This window comes from Somniosus microcephalus, chromosome 6 (genome assembly GCF_052327205.1).
Source record: "Somniosus microcephalus isolate GS21.2 chromosome 6, FLI_Smic_1.0, whole genome shotgun sequence".
Classification (NCBI taxonomy): Eukaryota; Metazoa; Chordata; class Chondrichthyes; order Squaliformes; family Somniosidae; genus Somniosus; species Somniosus microcephalus.
The window spans coordinates 252,002,416-252,024,857 of NC_140992.1; the positions used below are offsets into that span (position 1 = coordinate 252,002,416).

Genomic DNA, 22,442 nt, shown 5'->3' on the forward strand with positions numbered 1-22,442 from the left:
CCACCACGTTGTCTCGACCGGAGACGTGCCGGATGTCCGTGGTGAATTCGGACACCGCGGCGAGCTGGCGTTGTTGCCTGGCTGACCACGAGTCCGCAGATTTCGCCATCGTGAATGTCAGGGGTTTGTGGTCGACAAACGCGGTGAAGGGGCGGCCCTCCAGAAGAAATCTAAAATGGCGGACTGCCAGGTACAGTGCGAGGAGCTCGCGGTCAAAGGCGCTGTATTTGGCCTCTGGGGGGCGCAGTTGGCGGTTGAAAAAGGCCAGCGGTTGCCAGGCCCCGTCGACCCACTGTTCGTACACGGCGCCGACCGCGTGGTTGGAGGCGTCCGTGGTGAGGGCCACCCTGGCGTTGGGCTGTGGGTGAGCGAGCATGGTGGCGTTGGCGAGCGCCTTTTTGGTCGAGTCAAAAGCGGTCAACATGTCCGCCGACCACTCGATCACCATTCTGTCTTTCTTACCCCGGAGGGCTTCGTATAGGGGCCGCATGAGGGAGGCCGCCCCGGGAATGAAGCGGTTGTAAAAGTTGATCATCCCCAAGAACTCCTGGAGGCCTTTGATGTTGGTAGGCCGGGGGAACTGCTGGACGGCTTACACCTTGGCGGGCAGGGGAATGGCTCCGTCCTGCGTGATGTGGTGGCCGAGGAATTCGATCCTGCTGAGGCCGAATTGGCACTTGGCTGGGCTGATGATGAGCCCGTGCTCACCGAGCTGCTGGAACAGGGTGCAGAGGTGCTCGATGTGTTCCTGCTTGGAGGAACCAGCTACCAGGATGTCATCCAGGTAGACAAAGAGGAACTTCAGGTCCCGGAGGACCGAGTCCATGAGTCGCTGGAAGGCTTGGGCCGCGTTTTTGAGGCCGAAGGACATTCGGAGGAACTCTAATAGCCCAAAAGGGGTGATTATGGCCGTCTTGGGAACGTCTGTGGGGTGGACTGGCACCTGATGGTAACCGCGCACCAGGTCGACTTTGGAGAAGACTGAGCGGCCGGCCAGTCTAGCCGAGAAGTCTTGAATGTGCGGTATGGGGTACCGATCCGGCTGGGTGGCGTCGTTTAGGCGCCGGTAGTCCCCGCAGGGGCGCCATCCCCCGTCGGGTTTGGTGACGATGTGGAGTGGGGAGGCCCAGGGGCTGTTGGAGCGGCGGATGATGCCGAGCTGTTCCATTGTGGCGAACTTGGCCCGCGCGATCTCCAGCTTGGCCGGGTCCAGCCTGCGGGCGTGGGCATACACCGGTGGGCCTGTGGTGGGGATGACGTGTTTTACCCCGTGCTTAGCAACCTTCGCGGAGAAGGTCGGGTTGGTGAGGGCTGGGAACTCAGCCAGGAGTGCTGAGTAGTTGTCCATTGAGCGGGCGCGGCACTGCCACGCCATTTCGGCGGGTTGGGGGGGGGGCCATGGCGCCCGGGATAGGTGACATGGTGTTCATGTCCATGAGGCGGCGCCGAGGCATGTCGACCAACAGGCCGTGGGCGCACAGGAAATCCGCACCGAGGAGTGGGGAGAGCACCTTGGCGGTGATAAACTCCCAGTGGTAGCGGCGGCCTGCGAGGTCGATGGTGACGGTGCGGGTGCCGTATGTCCGGATGTCGGTGCCGTTGGCGGCAGCCAGCGCAGGGCCGCGGCCGCCTCGCTGGATCTCGAGGGCGGACGCGGGGATGATGCTGCGCTGCGTGCCCGTGTCGCATAGGAAACGGCATCCGGAGGCGCTGTCCGTAACGTACAGCAGCGCGCCTGCTTGCCCCACGGCCATCGTGTAGACCGGTGTGGGGGTGGTTGGAAACGTGCAGGGATGGCTGCAGCGGCGTGCCCGTGCGCCGAACCGGGTATGGAAGTAGCAGTAGCCCTGGGTCGGAGGGCTTGGGGGACGTGGGGGCCTGGGGGGGCCTCGTGGCCGAGCTGTGTGGCTGCGCGATAGAGGGTGGAGTGCGCGCCGATGCTGCGGAGGCCAGGTCGGGGGTGATGGCGTGGTTGGAGCTGGCGGACAGGAGCTTATCGGCTTCGTCGGCCAGGGCCTCGAGGTCCGTGAGGCTGGACGCCTCGATCGCCGGGCGGATGCTGGGAGGTAGTTGGCGGATAAAGAGCGTGCGGAAGAGGGAGCCGGGCGGTTTCTCATCGGTCAGAGCAAGCATGTGTGAGAGCAAGTCTGACGGCGTGGAGTCGCCAAGGCCCGGGAGGTCGAGGAGTTGGCAGTTGCACAAGAATTGGGAGGCTGTGAATTTTTTAATGAGCGCGGCCTTGAGATGTGCGTACTTGCCTTCCTCCGGAGGGTTTTGTAGTGTTGTCCAGACTTTCGTGATTGTGGAGCTGCCCAGGGAGGCGAGGAGGTAGTCGTACATCGTTGCGTCGGCGGTGATGCCGCGGAGTCGGAATTGCGATTCGGCTTGAAGGAACCAGGCGGTGGCCAGGTTCTCCCAGAACTCCGGCAGCTTCACAGAAACTGCATTTGTGTCAGCCATGGTTACGCTTAGGAGTCGTCCTGAGCGTTGGGGTCACCAATGTAGGAGTCTACGTACTCCTAGCAAAAAATACTGAACTCGGAGAGGTTCAACAGAAAAGGTTTAATTGTTGAGGCTGCATGCTGAACACAAAATGGAGTCAGAGACTACACAAAGTACGACTGCCTTTCATCAGTGCACAGCTTCGACTGCTCCTCCCCCGCTCTGGGCTTAACTATGTTGCAGATCGAGTTTCTTAAAGGTGTGATCCTTCTTAAAGGCATGACGCCTGATTTATAGTCTACGGACCGGAAAGCGGATTGTGTCCTTTCTGTGATCGGTATGCCACAACTCCATATAAACTAGAATCTTCCCTTACTCTTCCCAAAAAAGTTGTTTCTGGAATATAGACTGAGAGCATTTGCAATAAACAGGGAAGAGTATTCATTTTTTTAAAACACTGTCTGTATCCATTGGTCATGGAGAAGGTAGGTCCAGTTGTTTAATAAGTTCTCACGAATCATCCTAAGTATCCAGGAAAAATTAGCACAGTATAAATGGTGCAGATCAGGCGAGATTGTCACCCACCCGTGCCCCCCCTCCCGAAGACTGAGAGTTTCCTGAATCATAGAAGACAAAAGTTTACCTGGGGTCACGGCATCAGATTTTAAATAATTGATCTTCTAGATTGACAGAGAACTCTTATACCAAATACAGTTTGTACAGAGAGAGAGAACTGGGGGCTAGAGATAAGTAAAAGAACGCTGTCTGCATACTGGGGCATTTTGTTCTTTTTGTCGACCACAGAAATCCAATGACTGTGCGACTGGCACAAATGTTGGCTGCCAGCAGTTCAATAGTAAATGCAGAAAGCAGGGGAGACATAGGCTGTCAATGCCGAATGTCTTAGAGCAGTTTAAATAAAGAAAGCACAATCCCATTGGAGACAACTGAGGAGCAAAGACCGGGGCCTAGAAATTCAGTATAACCACTTTTGGGGCGGTAAAGTCGGGCGGCCGCTAAAGTTTGCGCCCGCCGGAAAGTGGAGGCCACTTCGCCGATATTCAGTAGCTTTGGCCAAGGAGTTTGCTCGAGTGCTAAAACTGGCGTTGCACGGCTATCTTTAGGCGCTAAGCCGGCGGTGCAGACTGATACCGCTGAGGCCGGGCGCAGCGCAGGTGCGGTCATGTTTTGATTGACAGCAGACACCCTGGCGCCGGCCAGCTCTTAAAGGGGGAAGGGTCGACTTGGTCTGCTGCCACGCCCTGGATACTGCAGCCCTCCAGCTAGGCCTAAACACTGCTGCTGGAGAGAAATAGCGCCAGGAAGGATGCAGAGGGCCCGTGAGCGAGCGCAGCGCTTCTCTGGCCATGATTTAAAGGTGCTGGTTAGGGCTTTGGAGAAGAGAAGCCATATCTTGTTCCCGGACAGTGGCAAGAAGCCTCCCAAGAGGGTGTACAGGAGAGCCTGGAGGGAAATCGCCCAGAGGGTCACAGCCAACAGTGATGTCCCCAGGACTGGTGTCCAATGCCGGAAAAAGTTTAACGACCTCACTCGGATTGTCAGGGTGAGTACCCTTTCCAGTGTCCTCCTTATCCTTGCATGTGCACCTCACATTATGGGCAAAGGGACCTCAAAGGCCTAATGGCCAGCCCTCATCCAGCAGCTATGGCACTGGCATGAACATCAATTGCACTTTCTGCACTTTACACACTGGCCAAGCTATTCGACCATGGGAGGCAGTGCACACAACAACAGGGCACCACACTGGCCAAGCTATTCGACCATGGGAGGCAGTGCACACAACAACAGGGCACCACACTGTACTTAGAGGCCGTCCTTTCTCTTGCAGGCCAAGCTGGCCCAGAATCTGAAGAGCCGGACTGTCACCGGGGGAGGCCGTGCCCAGTTCCAGCAGCTCAGTGACCTGGAGGAGCGCGTGGGTCGAGTCATGGGTGCCCGGGTGATTGGCCCCGTTGCAATTGGAGATGCCGACCCTGTGCTGGGCCCCAATGGTAAGGACATGACCGTTTGGACCTCTCTCGTTCCCCTTGCGCTTCAGATCTACATCCTTTGCCACTGTCCGACCAATGCGCAGAATGCCACCACTCATGCCTCCCTCGCTGACGCCCTCTCCTCACTCTAAAGCTACTCTTGTGCCTTCCTGCTTTCAGCTGGTGAGGAGGAGGTCCCTGAAGCTGCGAGTGTCAGTCCCTCGGAAGAGGAGGACGAGGAGGAGCAAGAGGAAGGCGGCACATCGGGGGAACCCTCATCCGCGCCAGGGGATGGCAATGGAGGGGACACGTCTTCCCTGGAGGAGAGCCAGGGGGAAGTGTTGCAGGGGGGTGTAGCTCCTGTGCCCAGTGGCGTCCAGCCACGCGGGAAGGGTCGGGCAGCTCGGCTGCCTTCTCCCCAGAGGGGGGAAGTGTTGCAGGGGAGTGTAGCTCCTGTGCCCAGTGGCGTCCAGCCACGCGGGAAGGGTCGGGCAGCTCGGCTGCCTTCTCCCCAGAGGGGGGAAGTGTTGCAGGGGAGTGTAGTTGCTGGGCCCAGTGGCGTGCAGCCACGCGGGAAGGGTCGGGCAGCTCGGCGGCCTTCTCCCCAGAGGGAGAGTCCGGCCTCCAGTCCGGAGACGGTCCTCGCCCAGGAAGTGCGCCTCCTTGATCAAATGTCCGCGGACTCGGATCGTCAGCACACCGAGTTCATGGGGGTTGTGGCACGGTTGCCTGAGGCCATTGAGTCCCTGGCTCATAGTGTGTCCGATTTCGGGGCCTCACAGGCCAGGGGTTTCGAACAACTCACGGCAGCACAGGCCAGGGGTCTCGAACAATTCGGGGCATCACAGGACGCGAGTCGGGCACAATTCGGGGCATCACAGGACGCGAGTCGGGCCGAATTCGGGGCATCACAGGACGCGAGTCGGGCCGAATTCAGGGCAGCACAGGACGCGAGTCGGGACGACTTCAGGGCAGCACAGGCAGCGAGTGGACAGTTGATCAGTGGTGCCGTGCAGTCACTGGCTGGTCTGATGCGGGCACAGACCAGGGCAGTACGGGCACTCACTGCTGCCACACTCGCTGTGTCAGGCAGGCATCGCCAGGGCACCCGCCGCGCTGCTGCAGCACAGCGGTCTGGCCTTCACCAGATTGCTGCGCTTGCTGCAGTGCCAGCCCGGCCGAGTACCAGTGTCTCTGGCGACCAGCGAGCGCCTGGCATCAGCCAGCTTGCCCCCATTGCTGCAGCCGCCACTGCCACTCCCCCAGCAAAGCTGCGACGAGCTGCTGGAGAGACTGATGCTGCCCAGCCACAGCTGCAGCAGTCAGCAGCCGGCCCCTCGAGGGCCAGAGCTCATCTAGGCCGACCCCCAAGGGCATCTGCCGTCATGCAATGTGCCCCTCAGGAGCCTTCCCCCAGCCTTGCAACACCCACAGGGCCCAGGTTGAGGCGGAGCAGCAGGTCGGCCAGGGGCCGGAAAAGGCTGGACAAGGACTCGCCCTCTCGGCACACAAAGTAGAGTGTGTTGGCAAATGTTTTTTTATATGGGGGTGCTTGTGCTGTCTATGGGGGGGGTTCTTTTGGTAAGGCCGAGGATGAAGGCCATTTGGATGGACAAGTTTTGTTATTCCTCCCCGGGTTGTGGGAGTGAGATATGTTTTTGACTGTTTTTTGGAGGTGTTGTGTGTTTTTGGGTTTCATGTGGGAAGGGCCCTGAGTTTGTTCAATAAAGCTTTTTCTTTATTCAGCTTGTCCATGTGTGATGTTTCAAGTGGTTGTTGCGTTAACCGGCTGAGGGCTTGCAGAGCGGCTGCATTCATGTGCCTTCATTGCCACAAGCCATTCCCTGACAGGGGGCCTAGAAGTGTCGTTCAATAAGCCGCCGACGGACGGCCCTTGGACCTTGTGGCTCCCTCCTGGGCTGGTACTGCTCCTCCTCCTCATGGTCCTCCTACTCATCCTCCTGAGGTGGTGGTCCAACGTGAGGTGGCAGTGCCTGAGTCCTGTGGATAGCCAGGTTGTGCAGCATGCAGCAAACGACGACGAACTGGGAGACTCTATCCGGCGAATACTGCAGAGATCCGCTGGAGCGATCCAGGCAGCGGAACCGTTGCTTGAGGACGCCAATCGTTTGCTCTATGATGTTCCTTGTGGCTTGATGGCTTTCGTTGTATGCCTCCTCAGCAGGGGTCCTGGGCGCGCGGAGCGGGGTCATGAGCCATGTACACAAAGGATAGCCTTTGTCCCCGATAAGCCATCCTCTTGGGGGAGGCTGTGCCTGGAACATGTCAGCCACAGTAGTCTGGTGCAGGATAAATGCATCGTGGCTGCTGCCTGGAAAGCGGGCATTGACAGCTAGGATGCGCTGCCTGTGGTCACACACCAGCTGTACATTGAGGGAATGGTAGCCCTTCCGGTTGCGGTAATCCTCGGCATTGTCGATAGGTGCCCGCAAAGCCACATGCGTGCAGTCAATGGTGCCCTGCACCATGGGGAAGTCGGCGATCCTCGCAAATCCGACTGCACGCTGCTCCTGCCTCTCTAGGGTCATGGGGAAGGAGATGAATTGGTGTCTCCTTGTGAAAAGGGCATCGGTGACCTGCCGAATGCAGCGATGCACAGCGAACTGGGATATGTTAGCTATGTCCCCAGCAGCGGCTTGGAAGGAGCCGCTTGCATAAAAGTTCAGAGCCACCGTGACCTTCACTTCCACCGACAGAGACGTCCTGCACATCAGCTGTGGACGCAGATCTCTGTGAAGCAGCTGGCAGATCTCTGCAACCACCTCCCTTCTGAAGCGCAGCCTCTTAACACACTGCGCGGCAGTCATGGTGAGATAGGACTCCTGCTGGCGGTATTCCCTGAGTGGGTAAGGCCTACTTTGCCGACGCCTGATGGCCCCTCTGCGTCTAGGCATGGCTGCCCCTCTCACACAGCGTCTGCGAGCCCTTCGCACATAATGCTGGAACTGAGGGTTGGAACCCCATGTAGCCCCCATAATATACTTGCAAACAGGGAAATCACAATGAGTCAAATTTCCAAGCTCTGGCCAGAAGCCAGAAATACCTCTCCTATGTTGGCCCAAATCAGTAAGGTCTCTTCCTTGGTCTCTGTCCAGAAATCCGTTGCACTAAAGTCATTGCAGCAAAATGGCTGGCCTTTATAGTTCAGTCTAAGTGCCCTTTAATTAGCGCTCCCCGAGGCCCGCAGGGCCTCTGCTGCGTTCCACTTCACAGTTCTTAACAGCGCCATGCCCACATTGGGCGGGCGCCACTGAAGTTCCGGTTTGGGGCGCACAAACGGCGTTGCACGACGAAATGACGTCATAAGTTGCGCGCGCAGCTGAGCGCGCGCAAACACTTTGCGCTGGCGCTAAATGTCTACTGAAGTTGGGCGTAGGCGCCGATCGTTCTGCGCCCGGCCGCTAAGTGCCTAGCGCTCGAGATCTACTCCTCTCATGGCGCTAACGGCTGGCGAACGCAACTGAATTTCTAGGCCCGGGTATAACGAGGAGCTATACTGGTGAACGTTCTGCAAAACCCATGGTTTCTCCCATCATTTGGAAAAGGGTCACTCACTCTGTCCAAGCCCTTTCAGCATCCAAAGGACCTCGGTAGATTCCGTTACAAAAATAAATAACGTTGACAAGTTGCATTATTGTAAAAGGGCCTCCCACATACAAATCCATCTGGAACACTTTTAGGAGTAGGGGAGCGAGTTCTGGAGTCACCCTTTTGTAGTCAGCAAGGAAACTATCTGGGCCAGGTGCCATGTTAGGCTGAACAGAGCTTATAGCTCAGAGCACCTCTTCCTTCCATGTAGCCAATGAGCTGTTCTCCACTTATTTTTACATCCTGACACTTAGAACACTGGGTCTGCAGCTTTAGGCCAATTTGGTTCTTTGTGTTACTCTTTTTTTTAAATTCTGCCAAAACATAATAATTGTGTAACACACACAAATAAACTCTCCAATTAAGGAGAAAACACCAGTATGTAAAATTGTGGGATCTGGTTGGAGTTTAAAGTTATGTCCATATGGCACAAATGAAGCATTAGCAAGGAAATATGTGATTTGTCCATCTGAGGATACGCTGCTGTCACGTTTCTCTCCAGTATACTGTTTGGTTAAAATCAAAACAATGGATTAGTACTACATTTTCAGAGAAGTATAGCAGCTTTTGTAATTTTTAAAAATTCATTCACGGGATGTGGGCGTCACTGGCAAGGCCAGCATTTATTGCCCATCCCTACTTGCTGGGCCATTTCAGAGGGCAGTTGAGAGTCTGGAGTCACATATAGGCCAGACCGGGTAAGGACAGCAGATTTCCTTCCCTAAAGGACATTAGTGAACCAGATGAGTTTTCACGACAATCCGGTAGTTATATGGTCACCATGACTGATAGTAGCTTTTTATTCAGATTTAATTAACTAAATTTAAATTCCCAGCTGCGGTGGTGGGATTTGAACTCTTGTTTCCGGATTATTAGTCCAGGCCTCTGGATTACTAGTCCAGTAACATTACCACTACATTACTGTTCCCGATAACTATAATTATCTAATGTCTTTTAATAAACGTTGTTCTGGACCTTTGTTATTAACTGTTCTGGACCATTATTAAAAGACCAAATAGTTAACCTGTAGAAAAGATACTGTTAAACCCAACCCTGCATGTATTCACTAACTTCATCCTAGATGCTTAGTTGATATATTTAAACACAGCTTAAAAAGTACATGGAATCATAGAATAGTACAGCACAGAAGGAGGCTGTCTGCGCCTGCTCTTTCGAAGAGTAATCCAGTTAGTCCCACTCCCCGGCTCTTTTACCATATCTCTGCAATTTTTTCTTCTTCAAGTATTTATCCAATTCCCTTTTGAAAGCTACTATTGAATCGTGTTTCCACCATCCATTACAATCTTACAACATAAGATTATTTTAGTGTTTTAGTGCAAGATGTAATATTATTAGTATTGTTAGCTTTTGACACCCTACAGACCTCCATCTTTATTTCTTTGATCTAATTAAATGTCTTTGGTAAAAGGTTGCTAAGTATTTTGTTTTTTAATCAATGGACTACTCTTTCTGTCAGCACCAAAGTTCGTATTGGTCACTTTAGCCAAATAGGGCTAAAATCATACCTGTAGTATTTCCAACCCTCCTTATCAATATAAATGATGATTCATTTCACTGGTTATTGTAAAGTATAAATGGACTGTTATAACAGAAAATGCTGGAAACACTCAGCAGGTCAGGCAGCATCCGTGGCGAGAGAAACAGTGTTAACGGCCCAGAACTTCGGGCCTCCACGGGTGAGTACGCACGAAGTACTCACCCGTAGGCCCAATGGAAGTGCCGGTTTCCTGCATGCACTGCGCATGCGCGGGAAACCTGCACTTCCGTTCCCCTGAAAGAAGGGGTTCAGAGTTCGAATGCGTGCACGGGAGAGGCTGCGCGTGCGCATCGAACTTCCGTTTTTTTTTTACAGGTTTTCCCGGGAGGGTAAGTCTGCAGAAGTTACACATTTAAAAAGCAGGCGTAAGGTCTGCTTTTTACAAGGTAAGTGGTGAATTAATAAAAAATTAAAACATTTTTTCCACAGGTTTATTATTTTTAAATACTTTAAAGAAAGGTAAGTTTATTTTTAGCCCCGTTAGAAAATAAAATTATTTTTTTCAAAAGTTTAAATTATTGTTTAAAATAGTTATTTCATGTAATTTATAGTTTATTTAAAAAATGTAATGTTTTTTAAAAATTTATTTGAAGATTTAGTGATGTTTTGGGGCCCGTAGTATTTCTAAGTTTTGACAGCTCTTCCTGTCAAACTTATGAATGGAGCATTCCCTGCTCCCCATGGCCCACATGATCCCAGGGGACGCATCGAACTAACTGCGCCCCTGGGATACGCAAGCACTGCGAGCCGGCAGTTGGAGCAGGCCCAGGATCGGAATTCCACAGCTCAACGGCCGGCGCGCAAGGTAAGTGTAGGTCGGGGGCTTACACCCGCGGGAAGCGCCCGACCCGAATTTCTGGGCCAATGTTTTAGGTCTGTGACCCTTCGTCAGAACTGGATAAAGTTAGAGATGTAACAGATTTTAAGCAGGGGCCGGGGGTCGGGGGGAGGAGGAAAGAATAAAAGGGACGGTCTGTGCTAGGGTGGAAGGCAAGAGAGATTAAATGTTGCAAATGCGGATGGCAGAATCATCAACACCTGCCGCCTGAAAAAATAGGGGTCGAGGTTATGGTCTGAAATTGTTGAACTCATTGTTGAGTTCAGAAGGCTGTAAAGAGCCTAATCGAAAGATGAGGTGTTGTTCCTCGAGCTTACGTTGAGGCACTTTACAGCCTGCTGAACTCAACATTGTTTCAGATTTCCACCATCCGCAGTATTTTGCTACTGTATTTTCTTAACTGTTGTGCTATTTAACAGAAAATCCCTGACTCTACAGCAGCATTAATAGAGTTTGAGGCAGCCATACTGGTTAAGTGACTCATTTCATGCTTGAAAAATGTTAAAAGATCATAGTTATTATTAGATGCCGTTTTGTTTTTAATGCTAACAAACTTGCTTCTCAGGAAGAATACATTTCAAAACCGCATGTTTCTGTAATACTATTACCAGATTGTAAATAACAATGAACACCTGTTGGGTTTTTTTAACGAAAATTTAAACCCCCATGAGTATAGCATTGCTGAAATCTCTACAGTTTGCAGCCTGCAGACAGAGGAGACTTTCATCTTGAGACCAGGTCCTGGAAGTACAATCTGCTAACTCACTGTACTAGCCAGTTCCTTCAGGAAGGCTTCTAACTATTCTATTTTTGGGGTAAATTTTGTATTGATACCCATATTTGATTTTGGACTGTGCCAATCTGTTTATGATATCCTACTAAGGCGTTGAAATGCTCGATTGATGTTTGGATTTCTTAGTAATGTAAATTTGATATCCTGCACAGTAATCGGTTATAGGAACATGGGAAATCCTGGACGAAAAAGACTAGAGTCCATCTACTCCTGGTAGTCACATGATACAACGGTGATGGAGTTGTTAATTAATCATGGCAATCAATCTCCTATTATTTATTCTACAACAGACCCAGACATGAGGCGAGGAAAACCCCAGTGGTGGAGAGCTTTGGGAACCAGGGGTCCAAAGTCCCCTACTCCTCCCAAGCCTGCTCCACTTACCATATGTCACGTCTCAAATTACTCATATACTGTATCCTACAATATTATTTTCTGAAAAGAAATCTAGCTAATTTGCATTTGTCACCTTCATGCTGATTGTTCCATTTGTTTGCATATTTCAATCGACACATCACTTACACCCAGATAGCTACTGACTTGTCAAAACGCGCTTTTTGTTTATGATTATAGTGTCAACAGCCTTCAGCAAAACAGAAACTGAATTTTTAAAAATTTGTTCCTGGGATGTGGGCGTCGCTGGCAAGGCCAGCATTTATTGCCCTTGAGAAGGTGGTGGTTTCGATTAGGCACTTTACAGCCTTCTGAACTCAACATCGAGTTCAACAATTTCAGGCCATAACCTCTGCCGCTATTGTTTCAGGCAGCAGATGTTGATGATTCTGCCATCCCCATTTGCAACATTTAACCACTCCTGACTCCCACCCTATCACAGACCGTCCCTTTTGTTCTTTCCTCCCCTCCCTCCTTTCCCTGCCCCTGCACCTGGTTAAAGTCTGTTACATCTCTAACTTTTTCCAGTTCTGATGAAGGGTCACAGATCTGAAACGTTAACTCTGTTTCTCTCTCCACGGATGCTGGCTGACCTGCTGAGTGTTTCCAGCATTTTCTGTTTTTGTTTCGGATTCCAGCGTCTGCAGTATTTTACTATTGTACTCTGACCTGCTCTTGTTGCCACAGTATTTATGTAGCTGGTCCAGTTAAGTTTCTAGTCAACGGTGACCCCCCAGGATGTTGATGGTGGGAGATCCGATGATAGTAATCCCGTTGAATGTCAAGGGGTGGTGGATAGGCTCTCGCTTGTTGGAGATGGTCATTGCCTGGCACTTGTGTGGTGCGAATGTTACTTGCCACTAATCAGCCCAAGCCTGAATGTTGTCCAGGTCTTGTTGCATACGGGCATAGACTGCTTCATTACCTGAGGAGTTGCGAATGGAACAGAACACTGTACAATCATCAGCAAACATCCCCCTTCTGACCTTATGATGGAAGGAAGGTCATTGATAAAGCAGCTGAAAATGGTTCGGCCTAGGACACTGCCCTGAGGAACTCCTGCAGTGATGTCCTGGGGTTGTGATGATTGACCTCCAACCACCACAACCATCTTCCTTTGTGCTAGGTATGACTCCAGCCAGTGGAAGGTTTTCCCCCTGATTCCCATTGACTTCAGTTTTACTCGGGCTCCTTGATGCCAAACTCGGCCAGATATTGCCTTGATGTCGAGGGCAGTCACCTCACCTCTGGAATTCAGCTCTTTTGTCCTTGTTTGGAGCAAGGCTGTAATGAGGTTTGGACTTGAGTGATCCTGGCGGAACCCAAACTGAGCAGGTTATTGGTGAGTAAGTGCTGCTTATTAGCCCCGTTAACGACACGTTCTATCACTTTGCTGATGATTGAGAGTAGACTGATGGGGCGGTAATTGGCCGGATCGAATGATTCGATAACAGTGTACAGATGTTGATAGCATAACCTACAGCAACAAAATGCCAATATTCAATTAAATTTACAATCCGTTGCGATTGCTGTATTTACCACATAAAAACAGCGACTGCAATTCAAAAGTAATCAATTGGCTGTAAAGCTCTTTGGGACATCCTGAAAGGTTCTATTTAAATTTCCAAGTTTGTTCTTACTTAGCAGAGCCCTGTTTGAAATCATTTCTAATTTAGCACTTTTACAAGGTGTGTAATTATTTTCTTGTTAAAGAATGTATTAATGTATTTTAAATATGAATGGATTTCATTGATGCACAGCAATGAGATTTAAAAAAAATCTTTTGACCTAGTTATATTGCATGTTTGCTGTTGGTGTGGCATGAATTTTTGCACCACATTGATGCCAAACTTATAAGATACTGTAACTGCAAACAACAAGGAGCTGACTTATTAAACTTAATAGGCCTAGAAACTACAGCTGAATGGTGGCTCGAGGCACACCCAATTTTGGTGCTCGGGCTTCATTATCCTCGAGCCACCTAGGACACCTAATAAGTTTCCGCAGGCAGCTCGCCGGTGAAAAGGAATGGAAGATCCGGCCGCTGCGATGCCAGCAGCAGACCACATGTAAATGGTTAAAGGAAGGAGGGGTAGCAATGGTCCCTTTAGGCCGCGCAGCGCTCCAGGGATCCTGCGCAGCTGGCTTTTCAATGTAAAAACCGCGCATGCGCAGTATTTTGAATGAAGAGGCTACCCAGTGCCCAAAAAATTTAGAGGGAACATTGGGGGGTAGGTGATCAGGTAACGTTGGTCAGAAGGGAGGGTAGTGGTGGAAGATGACCAGGGAGGGCAGAAGCCAGGAACGGGTAAGCCGGGGGGGTGGGGGGGGGGGGGAGCGACAGCAGCCGTGAGCTTTGAATGTGGGGGTCAGGAGAAGCACTCCTGCTCCTCTTGGCTCCACCTTCAGGTAAGTATATTTTAAACAGCCACCTTGTTGCTTGCGGCCTGCAGCGGACCCTTTAAGGACAGGTGTTGGGCCACTTATTTGCATATGCAAAGTGTCTAACGCCTGTTTGAGGCGTCGCTGCTGGATGCAAATTTTTTTGTTGCCTGTACCAATATGGCGGATGGCACACTTGTTTTCATAATGAGCGTGCACTTCCTGGAGGTTTAAGAGGCCTGAAAAATAGGCGCTGCACAACTGAATTTCAAGGCCAAAATTTTTTTATTTTTTTACGTACTCGATAGGTCTTTAAACTTTAATGTTAGCAAAAAGTAAATGATACAGTTAATTCTTTTTTTAATTTTAGCAATGTCCTTGGCAAACAGGTTTAGATCCGTATATAAAGTTTGGCTTCCCCCCCCCCCCCCCAAGTCAAACCAGTGCAAGTGTGTAGTATAATAGCAGCTGCCTGCTTGTTCCACTCTTTTAAAAAAAAACACACGTTCTGAATACTGCCAGTGCACATCTGTGATCACCCTTTAATGAGTCAGTCCTAAAAAGATCAGGTGCGAGAAATCGCAACCTGAAATTTGTTCCTTCAAGTGCAAAATTTATTACCTTAAAAAATGGGCTGACAAGTACCAGTTTCTCGCCCTAGGGGGGTAATTTTATCTTGAAGTCAATGGAAGGGGAAATTGGGTGGGATGCATTATGGGTGACCAATTCAATATCGGCCATTTTACAATATTGCCCGAAGTTAAAATGACTCCCTATAAAATGTGAGGTGAATATTGAGGTAATTGCAATACAATCCATCATGCATTGTGTTTGTATTTTACCATGTGCATCTCTGCTATAAAATGGTTATGAAAACCTTTAGAGGTACTCTTTTTAGGAAATTTAAAATAACAATGTAAATTAATTAATTAATTTGTCTGTTGTTCCTGGCGGAATTCAGTGGTATTGCTACAAAGTTTTTATGTTACACTATACTACGAGGGGGAAGTTTTAACCCAATTATAACGGGGTGACCGTGCAATAAAAACCGCCTGCGAAAAGTTACCGTCCCATTCCCACCTGCCGCTGCTTTATCTGGAACCTTTGTTAGGCAGCCGAGCCAACCACCTGACTGAGGCGGGAGCCTCCTTAAAACAGGTACATCTTGGTTCGATGATGTCATTACCTGATTGCATGACCCCGATGGCATTTTGACCACCATCTTAGCAGTGGGCCCACTCAGTAAAACCTGTCGGGGGGAAGAACGGAGGGCTGAAAAGGTAAGTTTTAGATCCATCTTTGTGGGGCTGGGAGGAGCACTCATGCTCCACCGGGCCACACAAGTAAAGTCTGGGCCTCTCTCTCCCCCCCTCCCCTCCCCCCCTCCCCCCGCCCCGCCCCCACATCCCACAACTTAGCTGAGTGCCAGCAGCTTCCTCTTTACACCCGTTTTGGGCAGGGGATATAAATGAAGTCTGGGAGTTAAAATTGATGCAATTGGCTGGGGGGGTGGGGGGGGTGTTGGTTGGCGTTTGTCCCATTAAAAACCCCTCTTGCGTATTTGACACGAGGAATTTAAACCTTGAAAACATGCTGTACGTTGTATTTAAGTTCTGAGCTGTACCTCGGATGTCATATTTCGGTTAATTATTCTCCGGTTAATAATGTCAGAGGAATGTTTCCTGATATTTTTCCAGTTTAATCCCCCCCCCGTCAGGACATTTATGATCGGAAGGAGTCAGCATTGTATAGGATCTGTTTCCTGTAGAAATCACGTTACCCTTTGCTTCTGTCACTAAACAGGATGCGATTCTGGATTTGGTCATGCATTGGCAAAATACCTGGACAAACTGGGATTCATTGTATTTGCTGGCGTTCTGTACCTCGATGGGCCTGGTGCTGAGGATTTGAAGACGGGTGGCTCAAACAGACTCACAGTGCTCCAGCTAGACGTCACCAGTTCTGAACAGATAGCTAAAACCTTCGCACAAGTAAAAGCTCAGCTGAAGAACAGAGGTTAGTGATGAATACATTTTAAAAGTCGATGTCTGGGTTGTGTTTGGTTACATTGACGCGCTGCTGTGTGGCTGACCTTATGTATTACCTTTACATTTTCAAAGCTTTCAGGCAGGTTTTGTTACAAAATCCTATTTCGATGAGATTTGCAATTGCTTTGTTGAGAATAGAAGCTTATAACTTGCCTTGGAAAAATACCCATGGAAATAAAGCTGCTGCACACTCAACTGGTTTGTCTTGTGAATAAGAACATAAGAACATAAGAAATAGGAGCAGGAATAGGCCACTTGGCCCCTCGAGCCTGCTCCACCATTCAATACGATCGTGGCTAATCTTGAGCTCAAAGCCACTTCCCTGCCCGCTCCCCATAACCCTTCACTCCCTTATCTTGCAAAAATTTGTCTATCTCCACTTTAAATGTATTTAATGACCCAGCCACCACGGCTCTCTGGGGCAGAGAATTCCACAAATTTACAACCCTCTGAGAAAAGAAATTCCTCCTCATCTCAGTTCTAAAAGGGCGACCCTTTATTCTGAAACTATGCCCCCGAGTTCTAGATTTCCCCACGAGGGGAAACATCCTCTCTGCATCTACCTTGTCAAGCCCCCTCAGTATCTTATATGTTTCGATAAGATCACCTCTTATTCTTCTAAATTCCAATGAGTATAGGCCCAGCCTGTTCAACCATTCCTCATAAGTCAAACCCCTCGGCCTAGAAATTGAGTGGGCTTAGCGCCCATTTTGCGGCGCTAGAGGGCATTGCGCTGGACTTACAGCCGGTTTTGAAATTGACTAGGGCCCAACATCGGCGTTACACCGGTAGCGCTGCGCCGGCACCGATGACGTCATCGGTGTGCGCAGCGTCCCGGTTGCCGTGGTGACGGGCCCCAGCGCCGAAATTCAGTTGCGGCCGCCTCGCCCGTGGCAGCCGCAACTAAGACTCTGGCAACAGAGTCTTACACGACTTTGCGCCGGCGCATAAAGGTGGAGCGGCGGCCGGCCGCTTTCCCGCCGGCCGCCTGCCCGCACCTCCCTCCCCGGACTCCCCCACCCCCCCCCCCCCGCGGAACAGATGCTTCTCGGCTGCGAGCCCGGCACTTCCCCGAGGTGCCGGGCTCATTTTTGTGGCGATTTAACCGGCCAGCGGGCGGGTGCAGGCAGCTCCTCCTTAACTGAAGGAGGAGGCCTGCACTTCCCGAGCCTGCCGCACCGCATCGGGCGCCGCAGCGCCGGAATAGCGCCGCAATGCGGCGCGTAGCGCCAGTTTTCAGGCGCAAACAGCCTTCAGTAGCGCCGGCAGCCATTTGGGCGCGGCGCTACTGAATTTTTGGCGCGCACAGCGCGACTTAGCACCGGCGCTAAATTTCCGGCGTTAAGCCCCGGCGCAGCGCAAACTCAATTTCTAGGCCCTCATCTCTGGAAGTGAATCGTCTCTGAACTCCCTCCATGTGTGAGAGGAGCTGCAAAACGCATAAAATATTAATCCAAGGTTAAGTGAAACCTCGCTGTGTGTTATAAATAAAGTATGTAATAGTTATTAAGAAAGAAACCTAAGAAACACTACAAGAATAGTAGGTAGGGTTGCAAAGGGGTGGAAAGTTTCCGGTAAATTTCTGGAAATTTTCCACGGGAAGTTTAGCTTGGGAATTTTGGGAATTTTGCCCAAAAAAGCACATGCTAGCATAATATTGTTTTTTTTGTATTTCTTTTTTTTCCACAGGTCCTCTCTTAAAATTACTAACAGAGATGGAATCTTAATTATTAAGGAATTTCTTAATCAATATATGTTTATCTTCTTACTTGGCTTGTTTTAATAATTACAAGTTTTGTGTGTGACTGTGAACAAATGTGTCCTGATTGGTTGGATGAGTGGATGAGCGATTAGCTCCCTCTATTTGTAATATTTGCATATCGAATTGTGATTGGCCTGCAGGCATCTGTAAGACTGCTATAGTTTTTTTAAGATCCAGGTTAGGGGTCCTGAGGGAAGTCATTTTGTTTTCTGCTGATGTTGTGATGATGCAGTAAGTAAATCAGACTTTATACCAAATAAACCAGTTACTTGTTGAACTCTGTTGTCCTTCAATTTAAAATATACAAAATAATACACTATTGGTGATGTAGCGTCGTGTGTGTACAGGTCATGCTTCCATCACATGGCGCATCAGCAAAAATGTACTCACCCTGTTGCAATCGTGCTGATCGACCGCAGTTCGACACAGAGATGAATGCCCTTTATTTCTGCATAGAACAATGCCACATTTACCGTCGGATGTGTGGAAGCATTTTACCCCAGGCATTAAAGATGGAAAGACTGTGTACATGTGCAAACACTGTAGAAAGCCATATGTAAAGAATGCCACAAAGATGCAGCAGCATTTATCCAAATGCAACAACTTCACTCAAAGCTCACAGCAGTCAGCCCAGAGTTCCTCTGCTTCCATTCAAGAAGATGATGGTTCTCATTCAGCATCAGGCTCCTTATCATCAGCAACTCCTGGCCCACTTGGAAGGTTCTTTGATACAATGGATAACCATAGCCAGAAGAATGCAGATGAGTGCCTTGCTCGAGCTGTATATGCAACAGGCTCACCCCTCATGCTCACAGTCAATGTGTACTGGAAGAGATTTTTCAATGTTATTCGCCCTGCATACTGTCCTCCCACCAGACATGCTTTGTCTACTTATTTGCTGGAGGCTGAGTATAACAGAGTCCAAGGAAAGCTCAAAGAAATGATAGCGATGGCAGACTGTGTTGCAGTTATCTCAGATGGGTGGTCAAATGTACGAGGGGAGGGCATCATAAACTACATCGTCTCCACTCCCCTCCCAGTGTTCTTCAAGAGCACAGACACGAAGGACAACAGACACACAGGCACATACATTGCTGATGAGCTGAAAGCGGTCATCAACGATCTTGGATAACAAAAGGTCTTTGCAGTAGTTACTGACAATGCTGCGAATATGAAGGCTGCTTGGGCTCAAGTGGAGGAGGCCTACCCTCATATTACGTCTATTGGGTGCGCAGCTCATGGGCTTAACCTGCTCCTCAAGGACATCATGGGTTTGAGAACCATGGAAGCACTTTACAAGAGAGCCAAGCAAGTTGTTAAGTATGTCAGGGGAAAACAGGTAGTTGCAGCAACCTACAACTCCAAGCAAATGACAAAGAACAAGAACACCACACTGAAGCTGCCCAACAACACTAGATGGGGTGGTGTTGTCATAATGTACAACAGCCTTCTGGAGGGTAAGGAGTCGCTGCAAGAAATGGCAATATCCCAGTCTGGGGATATGGAAGCCACCATCAAGAAAATACTGCTGGATGATGTGTTTTGGGAGAGAGTGATTAGCAGCCTTAAACTACTCTCACCAGTAGCATCTGCAATTGCTCAGATTGAAGGAGATGACGCTGTCTTGTCAGATGTTCTCAGGCTTTTTACTGATTTAAAAGAACAAATCAGCATTGCCCTACCCACATCCCTGCTGCTCAAAGCAGAGGAGAAGGCAATTGTTCAATTCATACAGACGCGTCAAGAATTTTGTGTCGAGCCGATTCATGCTGCAGCATACATGCTGGACCCAAAGCATGTTGGGAGACCAATACTTTTTGGAGAACAGATCAACAGCGCTTACAGTGTGATTTCTACCCTCTCACACCATCTCAATCTGGATGTGGGCAAAGTTCTGGGAAGTCTGGCAAAGTTCTCTACCAAGCAAGGTCTTTGGAATGGGGATGGGATATGGGAATCATGCAAGCATATCAGTGCACATACCTGGTGGGAGAGACTTTGTGCATCTGAGGCCCTGTCACCTATTGCATCGGTGATACTCCAAATCCCACCTTCATCAGCGGCCTCTGAACGAAACTGGTCACTTTTTGGGAATACGCATACAAAGGTGCGCAACAGGCTGACTAACAAGAGAGTGGAGAAACTGGTGGCTATCCGGGCGAACCTACAACTTATTGAGCCAGATACAGAAGTGTCCACCACACAGCTAGACACTGACACAGAGGAGGAAATGGACACGTCAGAGCCAGAGTCAGAGAATCAGGAGGAGCAATGAGGAGTAGAAGACTCAGAAGACTCATGAGTAGAAGACTGAAAGGGACAAAATAAGGACAAATTACAGGCTAAATAAGCTGACGCTCTTTTTATTTAATTTTAGATGGGTCTTTTTTGTGGGGGTTCAATAAAGTTCAAAATTATAACCTAAATAAAGTTTTGAAAGCCTGTTTTTATTTGTATGGAACAGTATGTCTATTTTGACGACAAAGATAATATAAGGGTCAGAGACAAAAACCATCAGTGTGCAAAAAAACTAAAAATTCCCATAAATTCCCAAAATTCCCATAAATTCCCATGGAAAGTTTCCTCTTTTAAAAATTCCCAGAATTTTGCAATCCTACTAGGCCATTGAAACTGGTCCTTCTAATACCCGAACTCTTTCATCAGGGTTACGGACAGAAAGCGGGGGGTGGGACTAAGCACGACTGCTCTTTCAAAGAGCCAGCACAGGCACGATGGGCCGAATTGCCTCCTTCTGTCCTTGGTGGCCGTGCCTTCTGTTGCCTAGGCCCTAAGCTCTGGATTTCCCTGCCTAAAACTGTCCGCCTTGCTACCTCTCTTTCCTCCTTTAAGACGCTCCTTAAAACCTACCTCTTTGTCCAAACTTTTGTTTACCTGCCCTAATTTATCCTTGTGTGGATCGGTGTCAAATTTTTTTGTCTTAAAATACTCCTGTGCAGCGCCTTGGGATGTTTTACTATATTAAAGGTGCTATATAAATACAAGGGCCTAGAAATTCATTAAGGCGCTGCCAGCTTTGCGCCCAGTTAACGCCTAAAGAGTGATTTTGCGCCAGAAATGAGTTTGCGCAGATATTCAGCGCAGCGGTATTGGCGGCGGTAGCCATTAGCGCTGCGCCGGCACCGATGACGTCATCGGTGTGCGCAGTGCCCCGGTTCCGCCCCGAAACCGGCCCGATCCCCATATTTAGTTGCGGCCGCCTCCTCCGAAGCGGCCGCAAACAGCGACCAGAAAACGGGGTCGTCCTGCTGCCTTAGTGGGGCGCTTTAAAGTGGAAGGTGCGGCCGGCCGCTTTTTCGGCAGCCGCCTGCCCGCACCTCCTTCCCCGGCCTCCTCCACCCCCCCCCCCCCGCGGCATTGCTGGCTGCTTTCCGCGAGCCCGGCACTTCTCCGTGGTGCCGGGCTCATTTGCCGGCACTATCCAGCGGCGATCTCCCCGTTGCAGGCAGCTCCCCCTTAAGAGAAGGAGGAGGCCTGCAGTACCGCAGCCTGCCGCTCCGCAGCGGCTGGCGCAGCGGCGCAAAGAGCGCTGATATTCAGTGTCAGCGCCCCAAGCGGAGGCGGGCACACCCTGGTATAGCGCCCGGTTCCGAATTGGGGCGCTAACAATGAATATCTGACGATCGCTATAGGCTTCCCGCCCAGCGCTAACTTTTGGGCGCTAGCCAGCTGGCGGGGCCATAGTGAATTTCTAGGCCAAGTTGTTTTAATTTTCTGTTGTAGCACTTAAATGTACCTAATGTTTTTGTCTGGCCTAGTCTGACAGATTATTCCAACATCCATTACTCATGAGTAAGTTCTTCCTAAGGTCATTTTTAAACTTACTTTTCAGTAATTCAAATTCATATCCTCCCGTCTTACTTTCCTGGCACACTTTGAAGTAGTATTCTATGACATTTAGTATTTTGTAATTGTTTACGAGATCCCCTTCTTTCTAGACGAGAGCTTGAGTTTCTCTAATCTTTCCTCATCACAGCTCTTCCCCTTTCCATTTGGGATCAGTCTTGTTGGCCTCTATAACCCTCTCCAGTGCACGTGTACATGTTATTTGACATTGTGCCCAGAATTGAAGGCACTGCACAGAACTGATTACGTCAATTAATTGTTATAATAATATTTGTTGGCTGATCATAAACCACTCACAATTTCTTGGGAGTTAACCAGCCCGCTTCACTTGTGGAAAGGTAATATACAGCATTGCTGGCCACGATTTGAATTTGTAGAGTATTCGGCTGATTTATTACATAATCCTAAATGTTATTAAAGGAGATATTTGCATTTATTTGTGTATTTAATTTGCTTCGTGTTACTGTGACTTGTTCCTTAAAACCACATGGCTGGAGGCAGCTTAAGAATGTTTTTTGCTGTGTAGAACTTCCTCAACATCAGTTCATATTAACAAGGTCAGTGAGGTTGAATGGGAATAATGAGTGACATTACTTCAATCTGCACTAATTATTCAACTCATTACGTTATCCAATTCCAGTAGAATAGCTTATAACAGGGGAACTGTATAACTTTAGGCACTGTGCTTCTGCTGAACATTGAATAGTTTTGCATTTTTAGTAAGAATCTATTTGTAATTTAAATTTAAAAATTGGACTATTA

The 22,442-nt window shown here is 49.4% G+C and overlaps 1 protein-coding gene across 1 annotated transcript in view; it reads left to right on the plus strand.

Moving 5' to 3' along the window:
* hsd17b2 (hydroxysteroid (17-beta) dehydrogenase 2) overlaps nucleotides 1-22,442 on the plus strand; it is a 64,698-nt gene that overhangs the window by 23,311 nt on the left and 18,945 nt on the right. Inside the window, 1 exon segment of the mRNA XM_085991758.1 lies at nucleotides 15,810-16,022. Coding sequence (XP_085847884.1) covers nucleotides 15,810-16,022 — 213 coding nt within the window.